The 21,572-nt window shown below is 32.8% G+C and overlaps 1 protein-coding gene across 1 annotated transcript; it reads left to right on the forward strand.

Moving 5' to 3' along the window:
- Nucleotides 1-1,822: 1,822 nt before the first annotated feature.
- On the forward strand, nt 1,823-16,694 carry LOC129974837 (uncharacterized). Its single transcript, XM_056087603.1, has 3 exons — nt 1,823-1,936; nt 10,011-10,187; nt 16,423-16,694. Exons 1-3 carry the CDS (start codon nt 1,904-1,906, stop codon nt 16,540-16,542), a joined length of 330 nt encoding a protein of 109 aa, XP_055943578.1. The 5' UTR covers nt 1,823-1,903; the 3' UTR covers nt 16,543-16,694.
- The last annotated feature ends 4,878 nt before the right edge of the window (nt 16,695-21,572 follow it).

Here is a 21,572-nt window from a genome sequence, read left to right on the forward strand (position 1 = left end):
TGGATTTCTAGAACGCCGCTCCCCTAAAGTAGCCGTTTGAGCTAACAGCTTGTTAGCGTTTTTTTGTGGGGTTTATTTTCTGAATTGGTCGATGAACTATTTCATGATTTACTTTCAACAGTTATGTTAATTTTTATAAATGATATTTACCTAGATGAGAACAAGATTTTTTTTTGTGTGTACGTATATTAAGTTGTAAATAAAAGAATTGTTTGCTATGCTGCTATCTTATTTGATAGATCAGGATGAAGATACTACAATCCTCTTTATATGCATGATTTTGCAAGACTGTATTTCTGAGCTTATTAATTCCTTTGAATTAACGTTATTATTTTTTTAATTTTATTAATTAGAGCCAATTTTTGCCAATACACTGGAGATAAAGAATACAAGAATACTCATATGATATAAACCTAATATTGAACCTTGTTCACATGACCTGCACGGTTAATCTTTAAATTCATTTGTCACACTAAGACTGGAAGTTTGCATCTCGAATTGAGACATATGGTGAACCAGATTTTGATTCTAGAAAAAAAAATCAATGAAGTTTACAATCTACAAACCTATTATATAGAAAAGTAATTCGATCGAATATTTTCAAATTCATGTATCACTAAGATTAAGGTGTTTGCTCTTCGAAATAATGCATATCATACATCAAATTTGGTTCAAAGAAGATATTTAACCTCTAAACTTTTTTTTTGCTCTTTTCATTATCTAATTAGATGAATATTCCATTTAGGGGATATGCAATCTTACTGATTCAGTTTAAAAAAAATCATAGAATATTTGAGGTATGTGGAAATACTACGTAATATTTATAATGAATTAAAAAGTCTTCGATGATTTAATTTCAACCTATAAGTTTGAGAATCTTCACTTCGATAACCTATGATGCTTGGACACAGCTATTAACCGATTGATTGAATACAGTTTGCAATTAATCTTTTATAGAAAATGAAATTCAATCACACACCTATCATAAGATTTTCTTCTGTAAAGCTGGCTTCACAGGAAGTCAGCTATTGAGAGCAATGGAAGAAAGCGTCTACCTCAATAAGATCATGTGACTGCAATGGGACAATGACAAACAGTTGCCCCAATGAGATAACCAATTCGCTTGTCCCGTTTGTGTCACGTGATGTTCGTGAAGTAGGTGTGGCTTTCCATTGCGCGCAATAGTTGACCTCGTGTGAACGACGCTTAAGGAATGAGATCAGCAGAATGCCTTACTTTTCTGGATTCTGAATTATAGGTAGAATTGTTATGGTCAGGATAAAAAAAATGGAATATCAGATTTCGACGAATCTCCACATTTTAATCTTTCTCAAGTTAAAATATATGGCATTTTTCTGGAATTTTGTCTATTTAGGATCATAATTAAAAATTCAAACATAAATATAAATAAACTTCTGTGTATCACCTTGACATGAAAATTGCTTGTATGAAATTGTGGACATATTTAGTTGATTGGTATATTCAGAACTGCATAAACAATTCTCTTCAAGTGCTTTATGTAACAATGCTATATAAGGTATATATGCGAAAAGTAAAAGGGACAACATTTCAAAGGGCTTTCTTCCGTATTATGTTGTCTCAGAAAACTGATTACAAAATCTCAAAATTATTTATTATATATCACAATCTAATAAAGATAATTACTTACAAATTTCAACAAATGTGTTGAAATTCAGCCGAAACTTTGTTGGTTTGTAGCTGATGCGCATTTATTGTTTGATAAATACTCTCAGAAGGATGCGTAAAGCCCTAAAAGTTGTGCTCAGGTAATATGCAACAGTCATGCGCAATAAAATGTGTTATAAGATTTTGGATAAAGACAGAATTTGCTTCGCTTAAATTTTAATACTTGTGTGCATTAAGACAAAGTTAAATTTTTAAAATGGATGCTCGACAAAATAATGATGAAGAAAGGGTAAGAAGAGCTTTACTTTTGGTGTTATATCTGAAAGTTTTTACATCTTTGATGTATTTGTGTTGTATAATTTCAATTCTCTGCAAATTCTATATACTGAATTTGCATGAACTTTTATACTTTATAATGCAAAAATACTGCATAGATTAATATTCTAATACATCACTTGTCAAGAATTGTTTTCTAAAACGCACATTGAGATCAAAAAATTATATCAATAATTTTGGAAATACTTGGCAAGATTTTTTTTTTTTTTGTAAAATTAATTTGTTTGCTAACACTTTATTAGAAAGAAAACTATTTTTTGAAGAATATGATTTAATCTGATAAATAAAATCCTAAATGTTAGATTTTTTTTCAGACTATGTAACAATCATGGCTGTAAAAGTTCTTTTTAGATGAATTTTTAGCATCGTGTATTAGCCTTCTGACCGGAACAATCTTCAAATATCCGTTCATTAATATGTGATTGAGTCGTCGTTATTACCGATATTCCTATCGGATGATTAACATTTTCGCTGTATGAGTCACGCATGTGATTCGGACCATCTTTTGACTTAGATGACTTCTTCATTATTGCCTCTTGAGTGCAGTAAAAAAGTCATCTGATTAAATAGGTGTGATTCACAAGGGCCAATATATTAAAGCTAAAATCTAAACCGATAGCAATTCATTACTGATTTTTAAAAACTTAATTTACATTGATAATGTTGCACCAAAATGGCACAAACGATAAGTGACTTGATTCGGACCATCTTTTGACTTAGATGACTTCTTCATTATTGCCTCTTGAGTGCTGTAAAGAAGTCACCTGATTAAATAGGCGTGATTCACAAGGGCCAATATATTAAAGCTAAAATCTAAACAGATAGCAATTCATTACTGATTTTTAAAAACTTAATTTACATTGATAATGTTGCACCAAAATGGCACAAACGATAAGTGACTTGATTCGGACCATCTTTTGACTTAGATGACTTCTTCATTATTGCCTCTTGAGTGCAGTAAAGAAGTCATCTGATTAAATAGGTGTGATTCACAAGGGCCAATATATTAACTTGTATATATAATTGACTTCTTTTAAAAAAATTTCAGCAAACGGCAACTGCGCTTATTAAATATATTCTTTTTAAGCAATACTTTAATGGTTTTTTAAAGTTTTAATTATTTTAAGTTTTAAATATATATATTAATAGCATAATTGAATTTGGATGCATATTTACATATCTTAATAAATGATTTAAAATTTAAATAATGAAAAAAACGTGGTCAATAGCAAAATATTTTATTCTTGTCTCTTTTTGTTTTCTAATAAATGATTAGAATAAAAGTGACTCAGATGGAAAACAAGTGTAATTTTTAAATAAAAATCGTTGCTTAGAGTAATTCTAACTGTTAAGATACTCCAAGAATTTTGAAAATTCATTCAAATTTATGATACATTTAAATTTTTGATGAATGTTTAAAAATTCTTTCGTTATATTAATTGGAATTCGTGAATGTATTTTTTGTGACATATTGCCTTATTCTGCGAAAGTTCCTTAACGATATTGAGTTCAAACCCAAGAATTAATACATTAAGACAATAGTAAAAATAAACAAAGGGCAAAAGAAAAAACTAATAAAACGCTTAAAGAATAACCAAACTAAATAAACATTAGTTTTAATTTCTACATTGTGTTTTTGTCAATTTTTAAGTCGGTAATAAATTGATTTTAAGATCAATGACTACATTAAAAAAGTCATTTTTTTTTTTTTTTTTTTTGCTAATTTACGAATTTTTTAAATTTAGTATTCTTAATGCTTCAGCAGGTTTCTTTATAAAGTCGTTAGAATTTTGTTTCTAAGTTTGTTTTTTGGGAAGCTACACTGATTTTTATATTTGTATTTGCATACGTTTTAGTGCTATTTTACGTCTTTAGATGCTGCTTTCTAAATATAGAATATGATAGTTTTAATTTATGACGTTTTTTCGAAGAAGAAACGTCATAAATTATAAAACCTAATGAATATTTTTTATCAAATTTAGTATAAAAAATGTATCAATATGTTCTGCAGTTCCTGAACTAAAATAAGTAATTAGGAAATACCATCATTCATTAGGAAATATTTATGGTTATTTTAAGGCTTTACAATTTTTAAAAAATTGCAATTTTTGTTTTATTTATCAGTCGATTGCGTATTTAAAGAAAGGATAAATGCAGCTCATGTCTTAGTTCAGGATCTAAATAATATATTCCTTAAGCTATCTGCAAAATCTTGAGTGAATCATTTGATAAACATCTTAACTAGATCTTTGTTTTATACCTATTTTTAGCAACAAAAAAATGATATTTTTTTTCCAATTTTTAAAAACCCTTTTGGCACTTAACTGATATACTTTAGTTTTTTTTCTAATCTTTTTTTATACAAATATTCAAAAATATAATAGTATACGAAAATTCCTCAAAATATTCATCTCAAAGATAATTACCTTAAAAACTTGTTAATATTGTCTTTTTATTTTATTTTTATCCTGTATTTCATAATTCATCTTAATAAATATTCCGGCATCTAAAAATGTCTTAAATCTACAGATGACGATACTCTTATGGAAATAAATTTATTTAAAATAAACCAATTTACTGTAGTTTGACTTGAAACACTAAAAGAATTTTTGTGTGTGTCATTGTAAATGCTATACGATTGCGTTTTCGGAGCTCTAGTATATCAAAAACTGAATAAAAAAATCAATTAACTTTTTGAACAAGGATTTATTTGAAAAAATCCTTGCGTTTCGAATGGATTAATAATTGTATATAAAGGTTGTATAAGAAGGCAAATTGCATATAAAGGATTGTATATAATTGTATATAAAGGACAAAAATTGCATATAAAGGATTTAGTGTGAGAATTCATTTATTTGAGAGATACGATATACATATAAGTTAAAACATCTGAAAGACCTGGCTTCGTTCGGCAGTTTTTTGTAAATTAATCGTGTTTTTTAGAGGGGAGGATATTTAAATACGAAATCATATACTGATTACATATGAATATTTTCAAATCCTACATATCTTGGTCATTTAAATAAAAAAAAAGTCATGAATACACTTAGTTTAACATATTATTCGAAACAATCTGCCATGTTATAGTATTCATTTTACAGTTAATCTGTTATATTTTTGAACTTGCATTCAGTTTTACCATGATGCAATCGGGCCGGATATGGCGCTAAATGACATTATCAGCATGAGAGCAGATTGAAAAAGGTTCCAAAAGTTTTTTTGTGTGTGTGTGTGTGTAAAATCGCTTTTTCAGAAAAGAAACCTATATAGATAAATTTAAAAAGCGAAATCTTATTTAAATATAAAATTTGTTCCGAGATACACAAAATGAATTATATAAGAATTGCTCGTTTAAAGTTATAAAATTTTAAAGAATGTCCTCTTACAACTGAAACCAATCATATTTGCTATGAAAAAGAATGTACATGTTTAATTTTATATTAATTTCTATGTCATATAAGACTCATCATCCGTAACTTGGGCAAAGCAAATGCATGACGTGTCTCAGTCGTCAAATATACAAAAGGAATTAAAATATTCCATCTTTGTAAACAGGTTAAAATAAAAGAATAAATTGATATAGGACCTTTAAACATTTAATTTTTCGAAATTCTTTTATGATTTCTTTTGATAGCCAAAAACATTCTGTACATTATTTATTGGTATTGAACATGGATGGATGTATGTTAGTTTAAATGGTACAACCAAAAATGTAAAGGCATCCGTTGACTTTTCACTCAGAAACATTACTTTTATACTTTTCACAATATCACATTTTCAGAGCTAGAGCGCAGGATTAAACAAAAATGGTTCATCTTATCAATATGAAATTTTCCAGGTATGCTTATATATACATAACTATCTATTACCCGCGACTTCGTTCGAGTGGAAATTTTGATGTATATGTATAAGAACTGATATAGGTAATGCGCCTCAATCAATATCTAAGCTCCGTTAATGATAGGTCATTGTGAGTGCTATCCAGCCTATGCATGATATCTTCTGATAGTGTCCTTGTATTTATCCCACAGCTGGAGGAAGTTTGATAGTCCGCAAGTGCTCACTAAAATTGCAAACAGGTCATTGTGAGTGCTATCCAGCCTATGCATGATATCTTCTGATCGTGTCCTTGTATTTATCCCACAGCTGGAGGGAGTTTGATAGTCCGCAAGTGCTCACTAAAATTGCAAACAGGTCATTGTGAGTGCTATCCAGCCTATGCATGATATCTTCTGATCGTGTCCTTGTATTTATCCCACAGCTGGAGGGAGTTTGATAGTCCGCAAGCGCTCACTAAAATTGCAAACAGGTCATTGTGAGTGCTATCCAGCCTATGCATGATATCTTCTGATAGTGTCCTTGTATTTATCCCACAGCTGTAGGGGGTTTGATAGTCCGCAAGTGCTCACTAAAATTGCAAACAGGTCATTGTGAGTGCTATCCAGCCTATGCATGATATCTTCTGATAGTGTCCTTGTATTTATCCCACAGCTGGAGGGAGTTTGATAGTCCGCAAGTGCTCACTAAAATTGCAAACAGGTCATTGTGAGTGCTATCCAGCCTATGCATGATATCTTCTGATCGTGTCCTTGTATTTATCCCACAGCTGGAGGGAGTTTGATAGTCCGCAAGTGCTCACTAAAATTGCAAACAGGTCATTGTGAGTGCTATCCAGCCTATGCATGATATCTTCTGATAGTGTCCTTGTATTTATCCCACAGCTGGAGGGAGTTTGATAGTCCGCAAGTGCCCACTAAAATTGCAAACAGGTCATTGTGAGTGCTATCCAGCCTATGCATGATATCTTCTGATAGTGTACTTGTATTTATCCCACAGCTGTAGGGGGTTTGATAGTCCGCAAGTGCTCACTAAAATTGCAAACAGGTCATTGTGAGTGCTATCCAGCCTATGCATGATATCTTCTGATAGTGTCCTTGTATTTATCCCACAGCTGGAGGGAGTTTGATAGTCCGCAAGTGCTCACTAAAATTGCAAACAGGTCATTGTGAGTGCTATCCAGCCTATGCATGATATCTTCTGATAGTGTCCTTGTATTTATCCCACAGCTGGAGGGAGTTTGATAGTCCGCAAGTGCTCACTAAAATTACAAACAGGTCATTGTGAGCAAAGCGACAAAGCCGCCCATCACCGCCTAGTTGCCGAGGATGTCCTGAAGGCTGCGGTTTAACGCCTCTAATGCATGCTTGTGCGATATTGTGCACTCGTTCCATACTATTAACTTGCACTGCTGCGAAAGGATGCCCAGCCGCTGTTTTTTGGTGATGTTGCATGTTGGGGTATCTTTGCTTGCAAGATTAAGTGGCAGTTTGAAAACGGAATGTTTCGTCCGGCCACCGTTAATCAAAGTGGCAGCAATGCCCGAAGAAGCTACAGCCAGAGCTATATTGCGGTCCTTGCGGAGTTGAGCTAGCAGAATATTCAAATCAAGTCCGTATTTTTTTTAAATCAAGTCTATATGATTTATCGATTGAGATAGCTACAACAGTATAATGCACATAATTTTTTTATCTTTTAAGTAAAATGAAAATACAGTTGTCAACAATAAGATCAAACTACGCCTGCGAGAATTTTCAATCCCAATTGGAATAACGCAAATGCGTGAATTTTGTACGTCAGTTGGGGTAACGCAATGTAGATTAGGAATTTTTAATTTCCTTTATTCTATTTCATTTTAATTTAAAAGTACTTCAGAATGAATCCGAAAGATCAATTAATTAACAATGTGTAATTTTAAATGCATCAAACACTAAGGAAATAAACAGAATCATTTGAAATAATTGGTCGAAAAAATGTTAAGCCTATCCTCATTAGCGTGGGGTAAAAAGACTGAAGCCTTACTCAATTGGCTGTGGAAATAAATGAAAAGATTTTTGGTGGGAAAGTTACTTTTTAATTAATAAAAGATTAACCGGAATAAATGGTAGCCTATGTCCTATTCCAGACTATAATCTATCTCTGTGTTAAATTTCATCCAATTCCCTTCTGACTTGACTGACTAACAAACAGAGGTAAAGAAAGAAAGAAATGTATCGCCTATGCATACCACAGCTCTTCGTATTTGCACATGCGCAGTGTGATATTTTCGAAAATTCGCAGAATAATTAAAATTGCAATTATAAAACTGTTTTTTTTTATTTTGATATGACTTTAATGTACTGAAACCTTCCTCAGTAAATGTTCTACAAAATGGTACAAATATCTCCAAAATTAGTTAAGTATTTCTAGAGTTTTTAGGGTTTCAACATGCAGGTGCTTTCAGGAGACTCCATTTTATACTTATAGATATGGAAACTCATGCAAAATGGGAGCATTATTATGCATGCCTCTCTTTCAGTACTTGTTGTGTTGAAAATGATTTTTTAAAAAGAGTTGTTTCAACAACATAAAAAGTAAAATAACTGTAGTAAATCATTTAAAATATTTATCTCTTTACCATGATTATCAAATAATATTCTTTGGGTGTAAACTGGTGTAAAATTTGTTAATATAAGACGCTTATTTCCTGAAAAACTTTGCATTCAAGCAAATTCTGTCTTTGGCAATTTATACTGAACACGTTTTCTTTTTCACATTTCAATTAATAAAAAATATTTTACTGGCTTAAAAATTAATAATTATAAGGAGAAATGTCTTGTAAAAATGTGGTAAAAAATTTATTAAGTTTAAGCATTTTCTATTACTTCAGGGAGAGTCGCATTTGACCAACTTTAGAGGTCTCTTTTAGCTGTTAAATGTCGTATAGCCCCTTAACCCTTAACTGGGGACGTGAGGTCTGCGAGACAGCTAGCGATGGATTTTCCTTCACCCCTGTTCTAGTTTTAGCTCAATTAAATGGATTGACCCTGTAGCTTCCTGTTTTGTGACCTTCAATACACGTGCACTTTTTCAACCGATTTCAGCGGATGCTTTTTAAAATAATTCCGTTATTTCTTTAAGCGCGGTCTCTAAGACCGCACTTCCCTATTAGTATCCCAATGATAAACAAGGCTTAGCAGATGGCGCTAAAACTTGGGCCCCGAAATATCATCCCATTTACTGATCCTATTATGAAGCAGTGCTCCAGACACTTTTAAATGAAGCAGAAAGTGATTTTAGTGATAAGGATAATTGCACAGAATAGTTTTTCGGTGAAAGTTCGCATTCAACTGATTCTGATATGTACGTTCAAACATAATTAATTTTTCTAGTGATAAAGTATTTTGATAAATTTATAAAATATATTAATATACCAAGAGATATATATACAGAATTTATAGGTTGATTTTTATACTAGTTCTTAACCTGTATGTTTAAAACTGTGCTATGAAAGTCACACAAGCCAATAAAAAAGGGCCAATTTTACCCATTGTCAATTTTTATTTTTTATTTTTCATATAATTGTTGAATTTTACATTATATTATCTTCTATATACCTTTATATACTATAAAAATAAGTATGATTTAAAAAATAAAAATAAATATGTTTTTAAAGAGTATTATGTATTGTAACATGCAATTTGAGAAGAAAATGTATGTTCCAATGCATTTACTTTTTTCAATGATAAAATATTTTAAAAAATTTCTAAAACATATCTAGATATCAAGAAAAATATCTGCAAAATATATTGGCAGTTTTTCATACTAATACATTCATTAGAAAATTTAAGTGTAAATGAAATGCGGTCTCGTAGACCGCACCCAACCAGTTAAGTCTTAAAATTTCACCTCCCCAGTTAAGGGTTAATACAGCAGTTGGCCACAACATATCTTTTAGACACTGCCTCATTTAGTGGTGGCGGGGTGGTCGACTGAACACAAGAAGCCCCTTAATACAACAGGAATCCATATAATTCTCAAAGTTTTGTAGATTATTAGATCAATGCGGTGACATATTTCTAAAAGAGCTGGTATCGCCTAATCATATAGCAGTGAAAATTAAGTTTTCGACTCATTAATGAGTATCGAATAAGAATATTAATTAGGAAATAAAGATTCCGATATAATTTATTTTCTTTCATTCTTTTCAGGAACAAAAGATAGCACTCTATGCTTTTATCCTTTACTGTGCAATATTTCTTCTATATTACCTTCATCGCCAGTTTAGACTACTGTATAAAATGTACAGTTATCTATCAATGGTTGACCGTTCCGTGTTAATCGTTGCATCTGCATTTTTGCTTGGATTCGTCCTTGCTCTTATTTCAGTAAGTATAGTTTCAATTAGAATAAGACTATTGATGAACGTAAGGATGTGCTCGCTATCTATAAATTTGCTATTTTATCCCTTATTTACTATAGATATTAGGGCAATATGATTAGTTAGAAAAAATTATTTCTTACTATTTACTATGACATGTTACTTACTATGTGAATTTATACATAACATCTATTTAAGGGAAATTCAAAACAACCATTCAATAATTTGCAAGGAGATGAGGGATACAAACAAAAATTTGCAAGGAGATGAGGGATACAAACAAAAATTTGCAAGGAGATGAGGGATACAAACAAAAATTTGAAAGGAGATGAGGGATACAAACAAAAATTTGAAAGGAGATGAGGGATACAAACAAAAATTTGAAAGGAGATGAGGGATACAAACAAAAATTTGCTAGGAGATGAGGGATACAAACAAAAATTTGCTAGGAGATGAGGGATGGAAACAAAAATAATTTGCTAGGAGATGAGGGATGGAAACAAAAAAATAATTTGCTAGGAGATGAGGGATGGAAACAAAAAAATAATTTGCTAGGAGATGAGGGATGGAAACAAAAAAATAATTTGCTAGGAGATGAGGGATGGAAACAAAAAAATAATTTGCTAGGAGATGAGGGATGGAAACAAAAAAATAATTTGCTAGGAGATCAGGGATGGAAACAAAAAAATAATTTGCTAGGAGATCAGGGATGGAAACAAAAAAATAATTTGCTAGGAGATCAGGGATGGAAACAAAAAAATAATTTGCTAGGAGATCAGGGATGGAAACAAAAAAATAATTTGCTAGGAGATCAGGGATGGAAACAAAAAAATAATTTGCTAGGAGATCAGGGATGGAAACAAGAAAATAATTTGCTAGGAGATCAGGGATATAAAATTGAATTTACAGAATAATAGAAGGTAGCATATACAATTGCTTAAGGACTCTCTGTGACAGTGAAGTGACAGGCGGTAGTTCAGATTGTGTTTCTAATTTATTCCTTATCAATGTCCGATTGTAGTGGATATTCAGGGGATAGGATGGCCAATATGCATAAACTGCACCTATTTCAAGACTGAAAAGCTAAAAGGGTCATTTTCAATGTACGTCTCATTTCAGTATCCAGAGACTAACACTTTTCGACAATTCTATCTCGCTAAAAGCTGAGACACGAAAGGATGAGCCATTTCCGGAATTATTTGTCCTTTTTTACCTTGACTTCAGCCCCATATTTATGTGAGTGTCTTGACGCTTCTGACCATGCTATTATAACTCAAAATTGCATATTGTTATTGCTTATATGGCTAGTTTAAAATGCAAAAAAGCTTTCAGGGTTGACACGTAGAATATTTTTTTTGTCATCAAATATGACTGAAATTATCTACCGTTGTTAATCGTAAACCTTATCAAAAAATACAGTAAGTACTTTAAAAAATTTATTTTGCAAGAAAAAAAAAAGTGAACTCGGCAAATTTTAAGAACATAAATCTTTCATTTATTCTTCGTGATTTAAAGCTTAAACACCTTTCGGTGATAAAAAAAAAAAAAAAAAAAAAAAAAAATTGCTTTAAAGTATTTAATTGCGAATTACTATCTTTTTCTGACGATATTATGAGTCAGCCGTAGTTTTTAAGTCTCTTATGTCCGCGAATAATCCGAGTTCGCCCAACTGTTTCTTCTCGCGCCTATTTTCATTAAATAAACGCATCCTTGCACATGTGCAAAAGTGCAGAGGGTTTTGAATCCAAGAATATGCAATAGTCGGTTTGGCATTGTGAATTGTTCGCTTGCCTCTTGGCAGTTCAATTCCACATAAAATATTCAACATTTTCTTTGGAGGAAGTGCAGCTAGAATTTCATTCCGGCTAGTATTCGCCATAACATGATGCAATGTCGTTTTATTGTCATAGTGACACATGCAAAGGTCGTGTTTCTATATTAAAAATGTTAAAAAAAAATGACGTAGCCAGATTTCCTATTAAATTACCGAGAGATATCCGGAATTATCCTAGCAGTTCCCGCACAACGTTGTCCGTGGCATAACATCCAAGAGAAAACATTAGCTTTAAACTAGTCTTAAGCCTTGCCTTCCCCCGATACGACATGGACATGTCACACAACACCAAATAAACATAAAATATATATATATTTAGAAATCGTCAAAAATTACTAGAAAAAATTTACTCTGTTTCTGTAATTCAGTTGCAATGCGATTTAAAGAGAGACGATTTCTTTGCTCAACAGAAGACTCTCCTTCCCTAAGTGTGGACATTCTTTCTCTGATATTCGGTGACCAAACGTTTCTTTCCTCTATATTTTCATTATAGCCCAACGAACGAAATACTGACATTTAATGTGCTCCGCCCAATTCCTTTTTTGGGTTTTCCTTTTTTTTGGATATCTTTTTTTGGCATAATTGGCAGTCGCTGTTTAAAATCGGATATAAACAAAGAAATGTATCGCATATAAATACCACACCTCTTGATATTTGCCTTTGAAGTTTTTGCACATGCTCGAATAAGTGCAAAACACAAATACTGCTGTTCTACGCATGCGTGAATCGTAGGAGCAAATAATTAAAATTGCAATTGTAAAACTCCTTTTTAATTTTGATCAATGTACTAAAACCTTCACCAAAATTTGCCCTATAAAATGGTACAAATATCTCCAATATCAGTTAAGTATTTCTTGAATTCTTCTTTTCCAAACATACAGACTCTTTCAGGGGACTTCATTTTACACTATGTATAGATATTTCCCAGTTTCAGACATTTTTTTTCATTTTTAAGACCTATAAAAACATTAGCTTTTACACAAGCTCACAAACGAACATTGAAAAGAAACCTCTCACATCTAGCGAACATTGCGATATGCTTACCGTTTATAGAAACGTTTGTATTTTGAAAAAGTAATATGTATCTTGAACGGTTTTTTTAACCCAAAATGAGATTTTCTTGCAACGAAATTAAATCGCGTATATACAGATCCTGTACGTATTAAATCTATCCTAGATCAAACATTAAATCTATCCTAGATCAAACATTAAATCTATCCTAGATCAAACATTAAATCTATCCTAGATCAAACATTAAATCTATCATAGATTAAGCATTATATCTATCATAGATTAAGCATTATATCTATCATAGATTAAGCATTATATCTGTCGTAGATTAAGCATTATATCTGTCGTAGATTAAGCATTATATCTGTCGTAGATTAAGCATTATATCTGTCGTAGATTAAGCATTATATCTGTCGTAGATTAAGCATTATATCTGTCGTAGATTAAGCATTATATCTGTCGTAGATTAAGCATTATATCTGTCGTAGATTAAGCATTATATCTGTCCTAGATCAAGCATTATATCTGTCCTAGATCAAACATTAAATCTGTCCTAGATCAAACATTAAATCTGTCCTAGATCAAACATCATGGTTACGGGTTAACAACATCTGTCTATCAACTAGATCATGGTGACCATGCTGTAAGATTTTGGGTTCAAGATAAGTAGGGACATATTATCAAAGATAGACAAATCTTAGATGACAACTTTTATGGGAAGAGAAAGGGAAGGTCGGAGATTCATTTTGCTTTATATTCGTCTATATTGAATTTTTGCATTTTCACTTAATTTGCTGTGAATTCGAAATCGTACAAATCAAAATCGAGTACCATTTAAATTTTCGAGCGTGATTTTTAATTTTTCTGTTTGAGGTTTTCAAATTTTATTTGCAGAACGGTGTAGTGCACATTTTTCTCGGCTGTCTAACTTGAAAGTCAACAGTTCTTGAGTGCATTGTATTCGAGTAGTAAGATGACGGCAAAAAAATTATAATATTTTTACCATTTTGTTTAATAACAATGTAAATTAAACAGAATCTTATATGTCGAATTCTGCGATCAATTCCCTTGAAGATGATCTACAATTAACGTTTAATGATTTCAATTCATCGTACCATTGGTTATTTAAAAATTGCATGCATAGAGAATTAATTAAATTTCTGGTTTTGGAAATTAGGAGAGGGGAGGGTCGCCTCTCAAATCTTGCATCACTTATAAGCCTATGGAAGGTTGAACCCTACTCTGGAGGCAAGTAGATGCCAGATACTGTGTAAAATTCCACCAAATATCTGTATTAGATATATAATGTCTAATGTTTTGATAACAAGAGATATAGATGGTTATCAAAATAATGGAAATACCTTAGACTTATAGGGAATCCTTTATTAGTATGGTGTAGGACCGCCTTTAGCATATAATACAGCTTGAATTATCCTGGGAATCGATTCATTCCAGTGTTGAATCGTATTTAGAGGAATATTGTGCCATTCTTCTTGGACATATTGTGAAAGTTCTGAGAGAGATACCGGTGGAGGATATCGATTTCGTATCGAACGCTCTAAAATAGTTCATAGCGGTTCCATTATATTGAGGTCAGGTGATTGTGCGAGCTAAGGCAGATGTTAAACTTCATCCTCGTATTCATCAAACCATAATTGGACAGGTCTCGCTGCATGGATAGTTGGATTACTATCCTGGAAAATTCCATCTCTTGCAGAAAACAAAGTTTGAATTATAGCATGGACCTGGTCAGCTAAAATTTCTCTACATTCTCCCCAGTGATCCTACCTTTCAGGGTTACGATTGTTTAAGCAGAAAGCCATGGCATGGCTACCCATACCATGGCAGATCCACCTCCATTCTTGATAGTTGGAAGGCGACAATCACTATCATACGCTTGTGCAAGTGTCCTCCAAACGTGAAACCATTCCGTTGTAGGGAAAAGTGTGAAACACGATTCGTCAGACCATATTACTTTCTTCCACTTATCAATAGACCAGGTCTTGTGAGTGTGACACCGCTGTAGACGACGTTTACTATTAACATCTTTGACAAGTGGCTTAGGAATTGCTGCTCTGCCATAAGTGCTCGGTTTATGAGGGTGCCTTCTAACTATAATCACTGACACTGGAAAATCCAGATGGGTATTGAATTCTAAAGTCACTTTTGCTGCAGTTGTTTGCTTTTTAGACACTACAATCCGCTTCAATACCCCTCGGTCTCTTTCACAGAGCTTATTTTTTCACCCACTATTTTTCTTTGCCTAACTTGTCTTTCCGCGTGTGTTTATGCTGTCATAACACTATACCTGTTTTGACACCGTACCTCCAGAAATGCCTAAAAATTCAGATGTTTCGGTCACACTTGTTCCAGCTAGACGGGATCCTACAATTTGGCCTCTTTGAAAATCTGAGAGGTACGACATTTTATGCTTATGAAGAAAATCCAAGAATTACAGAACTTTAATAAAGTTAGCACATGCTACCAGAATATATGCATTGCTATTTTTTTTAAAAAAATGACGGCTATTGTTATATTTTAATGCTTACGAAGCATATTCAAAAATGTGACTTTTATTCACAGGTGTTTCGGTATTTCCATTATTTTGATAACCAACTGTAAGTGCCCTCAATTTGAATAGCAAGATAGTTTATAATGAAGGTACTGGTCTACAAATCAGTTATCTGTTCTCTCGAAACTTGCATTGCCTATTGACTTATGGAAGTTGAATCCTAATTTGAAGAGAAATAGATGTCAGATACGGTGCAAAATTTTACAAAATATTAGTCTTCTAAGCAATGCCTAATGCTTGTCGACTACTAGGGAGATATAAACGCCCTCCATTAGCGATAATGAGAAAATTTAGGCTTATATGTCAATGGCTATCTGACCTCTCAAAACTTGCACTGCCCATGAAGGATCCTATCCTTGAGACATGCAGATGCCAAACCCGGTGTAAACTCCCAACAAATAGCAATCTTATATTTAAAACCTAATATTTATTGACTCTGATAGCAAAAAATAAGTCCGTTCGCTTAATATACTGAGGCAGTTTTGAATGAGATTGTTTGTTTGCATGTCATTCGTATCTGATCAGGTTGAAAACCACGAACATCATCTCGAAAATTGCCCTCTTGTGATTTTAAGACGTTTCATATATCCAAACAGTACCACATAATCCTCCCATATTGAAGTCTTCTGGTTAGCTGGCATCTTCAAATTGCTGTTTTAATTCAATTTCAATAAATATGAAATTATTGGATGCGTGTTTAATTGCAATGTTTGCTCACTGATGTATAGAAATTCAAATTCATGTAAATGGTTAAACAGTGAATATTCACGAAGGAATACACGTACATTTTAGAAGCATGAATTATAAAATTGTCATCTTTTGCAGTTCCAAGAACGTCCACCTTCTCATAGGGTTCAACGATGGAGACTTATGCCAGAGACAAATGGTGGAAATCGACATGACGATTCTTCAGATGAAGATGATAGTTATTTATATATGCCCTGACGAAAATGATGTATATTTTCCAAATTACATCAGAGTTTTTGCTTTCCGATATTCTTCTTGACATGATACATTTTTATACAGAGCCAATTGAAAGTATGAGCTTAAGTTGAATGAGCAATAATAAGCATTAAATTGAGTTACCATTTAATAGATTTATTTCTTCTTGAAACAAAACTCGTGCAATTTTTATATTTATAGTTAATAAATTACTAATGTTATGTATTTAAGCTATTTTTATAAAGCATGTTCCTGTGCTTGGTTTTTAATAAATAAAAGTACTGAATTTTAATTGTTTGCTTTTATTTAGAGAATTCCTTTATTCATTATAGGAAGTGATATGTTAAGAAATATCTAATTGAATTGTTTAAAGAAAATTAGCCATTGGAATATCAGTGGGAAAAAAAGACAAAAACAACAACAGTAAATTTAAAACTTGTCTTTATCCATCTCATTGTTAAATAATTTGTAGCTTACAGAAAATTTACAAGATGTCTAAATGCAATCACAAAGATTATAATAACCCAAATTTTATAAGTCAACAAAAATGCATTGTCATATTTTTAATTACATTTGGAGCAAAATCCGTTCAGAATTCCGCCTGTCCGAATATATGCTAGCACGTTAACTACAAAATAAAAAGAGATAGATAAATAAAATTCTGTACACAGATTTAACATCTATAGTCTAGATAAATTTCGAACCAAATCCAACAAAGGATTGACCATCTACCCGTCTGTACTTTCAAGAACATTTAAATAGGATAACATAAAAACGCAGTGATTTAAATGCATCAAATTTGATGTGACTTTATAATTACAAGTGTAGTTTTCATTTTATTATGGCAAAAAAAGTTTCGCACAATAACATTTCATAAGGTATTGCAGGAAAACGCAAATCTCCATTAATTTTTTATTAATTAAAATTTTAATTAAAAAAATCACAAAAAAGGGTGTTCAGTTTTTATGATTTACTATTATATTTAAATATATTGCCGTATTGAAAAAGAGACAAATGTATCTCCATGGCTCCATGGTCATAGCACTGGTCTCATAATCGAGAGACCGTGAGTTCGAGTCCGGCTGGAGACAATGAAATTCAAAGTACACTGGTGGACAAAATTAAGAGATGGAAAGCATTTTCGCACATTTTTCTAAAAATACCTGCACAAAACCTGGACAGTTGATTGCCATATATGGTCATTGTAGCGCTATTGGCCCTGAGATAAGTTTACGTATTCTTGTGGGCGTTGCTAAGCCAGCAGGAGGTATAAAAGTCCGCATCGAGCTGTTCATCTCATTCCACTCTTCAACACAGTTGCAGATTTTAGTGCATATTTTGAATAATCGTGTTGTTTCTTGCTGGTTTTTAGGTGAAATGAGTGAACATCATCGTTTAGACGACGGTATGAGGTGGTGAATTGTGGGTATACTTGAGGCAGGCCAGTCCCAAGCTCAGGTTGCTAGGGAATTGGATATAACACCAAGCGTCATTTCCAATTTGTGGAGTCAATTTAAAACTAGTGGGGCAGTATGCAGACGACCAGGACAAGGTCGCCCGAGGGCTACAACGGCCAATGACGACCGGTATTTGTTCGTTTCAGCTAAGCGCCAGAGGACGCTACAGCCACTCAATTGTCTAGGGACCTCGCGGCTGCTACAAGAACATCAATTTCGAGTAAGACAGTTTCCAGAAGACTCCACGAAAGAGGGCTGTATGCCAGGAAGCCCGCTATTTGCATCCCACTCACTCATTCCCACAAAAGAGCGCGTGCAGAATGGTGCAGACAACATCAGAATTGGACACAGCTTCAATGGGCTAATGTTCTCTTCACCGATGAGTCCAGATTCAGTCTACAACCTGATTCTGGACAGTTATTGATATGGAGGGAACCTAGAACCCGATACCATCCCAGCAACACTATCGAAAGGGACCATTATGCTGGTGGAGGACTCGTGGTTTGGGCAGGGATCATGCAAGATACCCGCACACCGCTCCATGTGTTTGACAATGGTTCCGTGAATGCCCAGAGGTACAGGCAGGAGGCTCTAGAGCCCTATGTGCGTCTTTTCAGGGGCGCTGTTGGCAATGAGTTCATTTTTATGGACGACAATGCGCGACCACATAGGGCTCTCATGGTTGATGAGTATCTGGAAAGCGAGGACATTCAACGAATGGACTGGCCAGCCAAATCCCCTGACCTGAATCCTATTGAACATGCTTGGGATGTTCTTGGGAGAGTTACTGCGATGCGCCAACCTCCCCCCAGAACCATTCTAGAGTTAAAAATTGCTCTGGTGGAAGAATGGGAGGATCTTCCACAACCCCTCCTTAACTCCCTTATTAACAGCATGCATACTCGTTGTGCATACTGTCTGTCTGTCAGGGGTGACCATACACTATACTAGAGGCAACACACACTGTACAAGCCTCACTTTTATTGTCATCTTTTATCCTTAAGTTCAGACAACATTGGATTTATCGGCAATAGGTCTTGCCAGTGAATGACACTTTCATTTTTGTTTTGCATACTTTATTATCATGGTATAAGCTATATCCATAAGAAATTTCCTTTATTTAAATTCAGTATCTTTTGAGATATTTGGGAAAATGTCTTCCATCTCTTAATTTTGTCCACCAGTGTATGTGTAAATATTTATTTCCTTGATTTTATGTTTTCCTCTATTTTGTGTTCCAGAAGATACTGGACATTTCTTTAGTTTACCAGACAAGTGTTCTGGACTTTTATTACTGTCTCCAGAAAAGTATTCTGGAACTTTCCCTGCTAGTATAATGCAGAAGATTTGTCAGTCACTGTGTTCTCCGTTCTAAGTTGAGTTAATAAATTGCTTTAGCTCTACTTCTTGTGTGTGTCGTTGCGTTCCACACTAAAATACCTACGTGACAATAATACGTGCTACGTGCTTAAATACATTTCATTATTCTATGTCAAACGATATGTCTTGTTACTAGAGCGCCAATAAAAAATGTGATACATATACAAACGCACATTCTACATTATTAAATAGAAATTATGCTAATAATTGGTTTAGATGTGTAATTATATTTTAAATTGAATTAAGCCATTTGAGAGACCTATAGCACAATGAAACAACCTTATGAGATTTCTAAAATGATACAAGTTAAATGGCTGTGAAAACTTATAGTTTGATAATACTTTGTTGAAGTAAACCATTAGAGCCAATCCTTCTAGATTCGTAAGGTGTATTTTAAAGACTGAATTGAAATTTTTGTTTCGGAATCAACACTTCCAAGAAAATAATTATATCAAAAATGGTTGATTTCGTATATGATAAAGCAAAATGTTTACATTAATACATTATAATTATTGTTTCGGAAAGGATTATAGAATCATCCGAAAGGCATTAATTGGAATTCCCAGAATGGTGTGTGTCATGTTCTGATGACAAGGATGATTCCTGAACTCGTTCCCGGTTCCTTTTAACTCTTTGCACTCGGATGGTGACTCTCACTCGCCATTCAAGACGGAGTATAAATTTGACGTTTTATTTATTCATTTTTTTAATATCTAAAGAATGGTAAGAAGATGTAAATTAACTTTTCTATAAAATACAATTTAAAATTACAATAAATATTTTTTTTCCATAGCAATAAGCAAGTCCTTGTGTTAATTGAATTATTTCGCATCAATTACTTTTACGACTGCAAAGGGTTAATCTTCATATTTTTCAAACTGATTAACAAACATCATACTTCGGAACTAGTCGGTCTATTAGAGAGTGGCCAGAACTTAATAGAGTACATAGAAAATATTAAAAATGAATGAGCTCGCAAATTATTGCATAGTTTAGCAATAAAGGTACTTTAAGAAAATTAACACAGATCAAATAAGGGATTCGAAATATCATCCTTTCATCAATCCTTATATCCCTTCACCATGAAATTCCATATATCCTGACAAAAATCAAAAGGCCGTCTCTTATTGATGTACTGGATATTTTCGACACCATTTTGATTACCATCAAGAGCTAGTGAAGAACGAAAAATGTATGACTGATTCTTGTGTAATGTCAGTAAACATGTTATATCCCAATTTTTTACTTCCTCATATATGAAGTATACAGAAAATATTGTAATCGTCAGAAAAATAATTCGAATTCGAGATATTGACAAATCTTCAGATTTCACTGATTCTTGTGATAACTGATGTATGACTGATTCTTGTGTAATATCAGTAAACATGTTATATCCCAATTTTTTACTTCCTCATATATGAAGTATACAGAAAACATTGTAATCGTCAGAAAAATAATTCGAATTCGAGATATTGACAAATCTTCAGATTTCACTGATTCTTGTGATAACTGATGTGTGACTGATTCTTGTGTAATATCAGTAAACATGTTATATCCCAATTTTTTACTTCATCATATATGAAGTATACAGAAAATATTGTAATCGTCAGAAAAATAATTCGAATTCGAGATATTGACAAATCTTCAGATTTCACTGATTCTTGTGATAACTGATGTGTGACTGATTCTTGTGTAATATCAGTAAACATGTTATATCCCAATTTTTTACTTCCTCATATATGAAGTATACAGAAAATATTGTAATCGTCAGAAAAATAATTCGAATTCGAGATATTGACAAATCTTCAGGTTTCAAACTTCCCAGAATTCGAAAACCACATTTTTGGTATTATGTTTGTCAGTCAATCAGTCTCTCTGTGAACACGATAGCTCATAAGCACTTTAAGTTAAACAGCTGAAATTTTATTTTAACTGATGGAATTACAACCAAATTTGTGGATATCTATTAAAGTTTGGATTCGATAAGTACAAAACCTCAAGTGTCGGAATAGATTTGAACTCAATAACTTCAAAATGCAAAGAGCTTGGTATAAAAATTTAACGTTCAATATATAGATACCAAATTTTGAACTGTATTCCTCAAACAGTTTACGGACCGTCGCTCTGTACTTTTGAATACACGTAAACGCAATAACTCACGAACACAATGAATTAAATCAATGAAGTTTAGTAATT

Source organism: Argiope bruennichi, chromosome 7 (genome assembly GCF_947563725.1).
Source record: "Argiope bruennichi chromosome 7, qqArgBrue1.1, whole genome shotgun sequence".
In the NCBI taxonomy this organism is placed as follows: domain Eukaryota; kingdom Metazoa; phylum Arthropoda; class Arachnida; order Araneae; family Araneidae; genus Argiope; species Argiope bruennichi.

Excerpts from the sequence above, each read along its gene's own strand:
- LOC129974837 (XM_056087603.1), top strand. The coding sequence starts at position 1,904 with ATGGATGCTCGACAAAATAATGATGAAGAAAGG. Across the intron at positions 1,937-10,010 it reads AAAATAATGATGAAGAAAGG|GAACAAAAGATAGCACTCTA; the intron begins GTAAGAAGAGCT and ends CATTCTTTTCAG. Across the intron at positions 10,188-16,422 it reads TCGTCCTTGCTCTTATTTCA|TTCCAAGAACGTCCACCTTC; the intron begins GTAAGTATAGTT and ends CATCTTTTGCAG.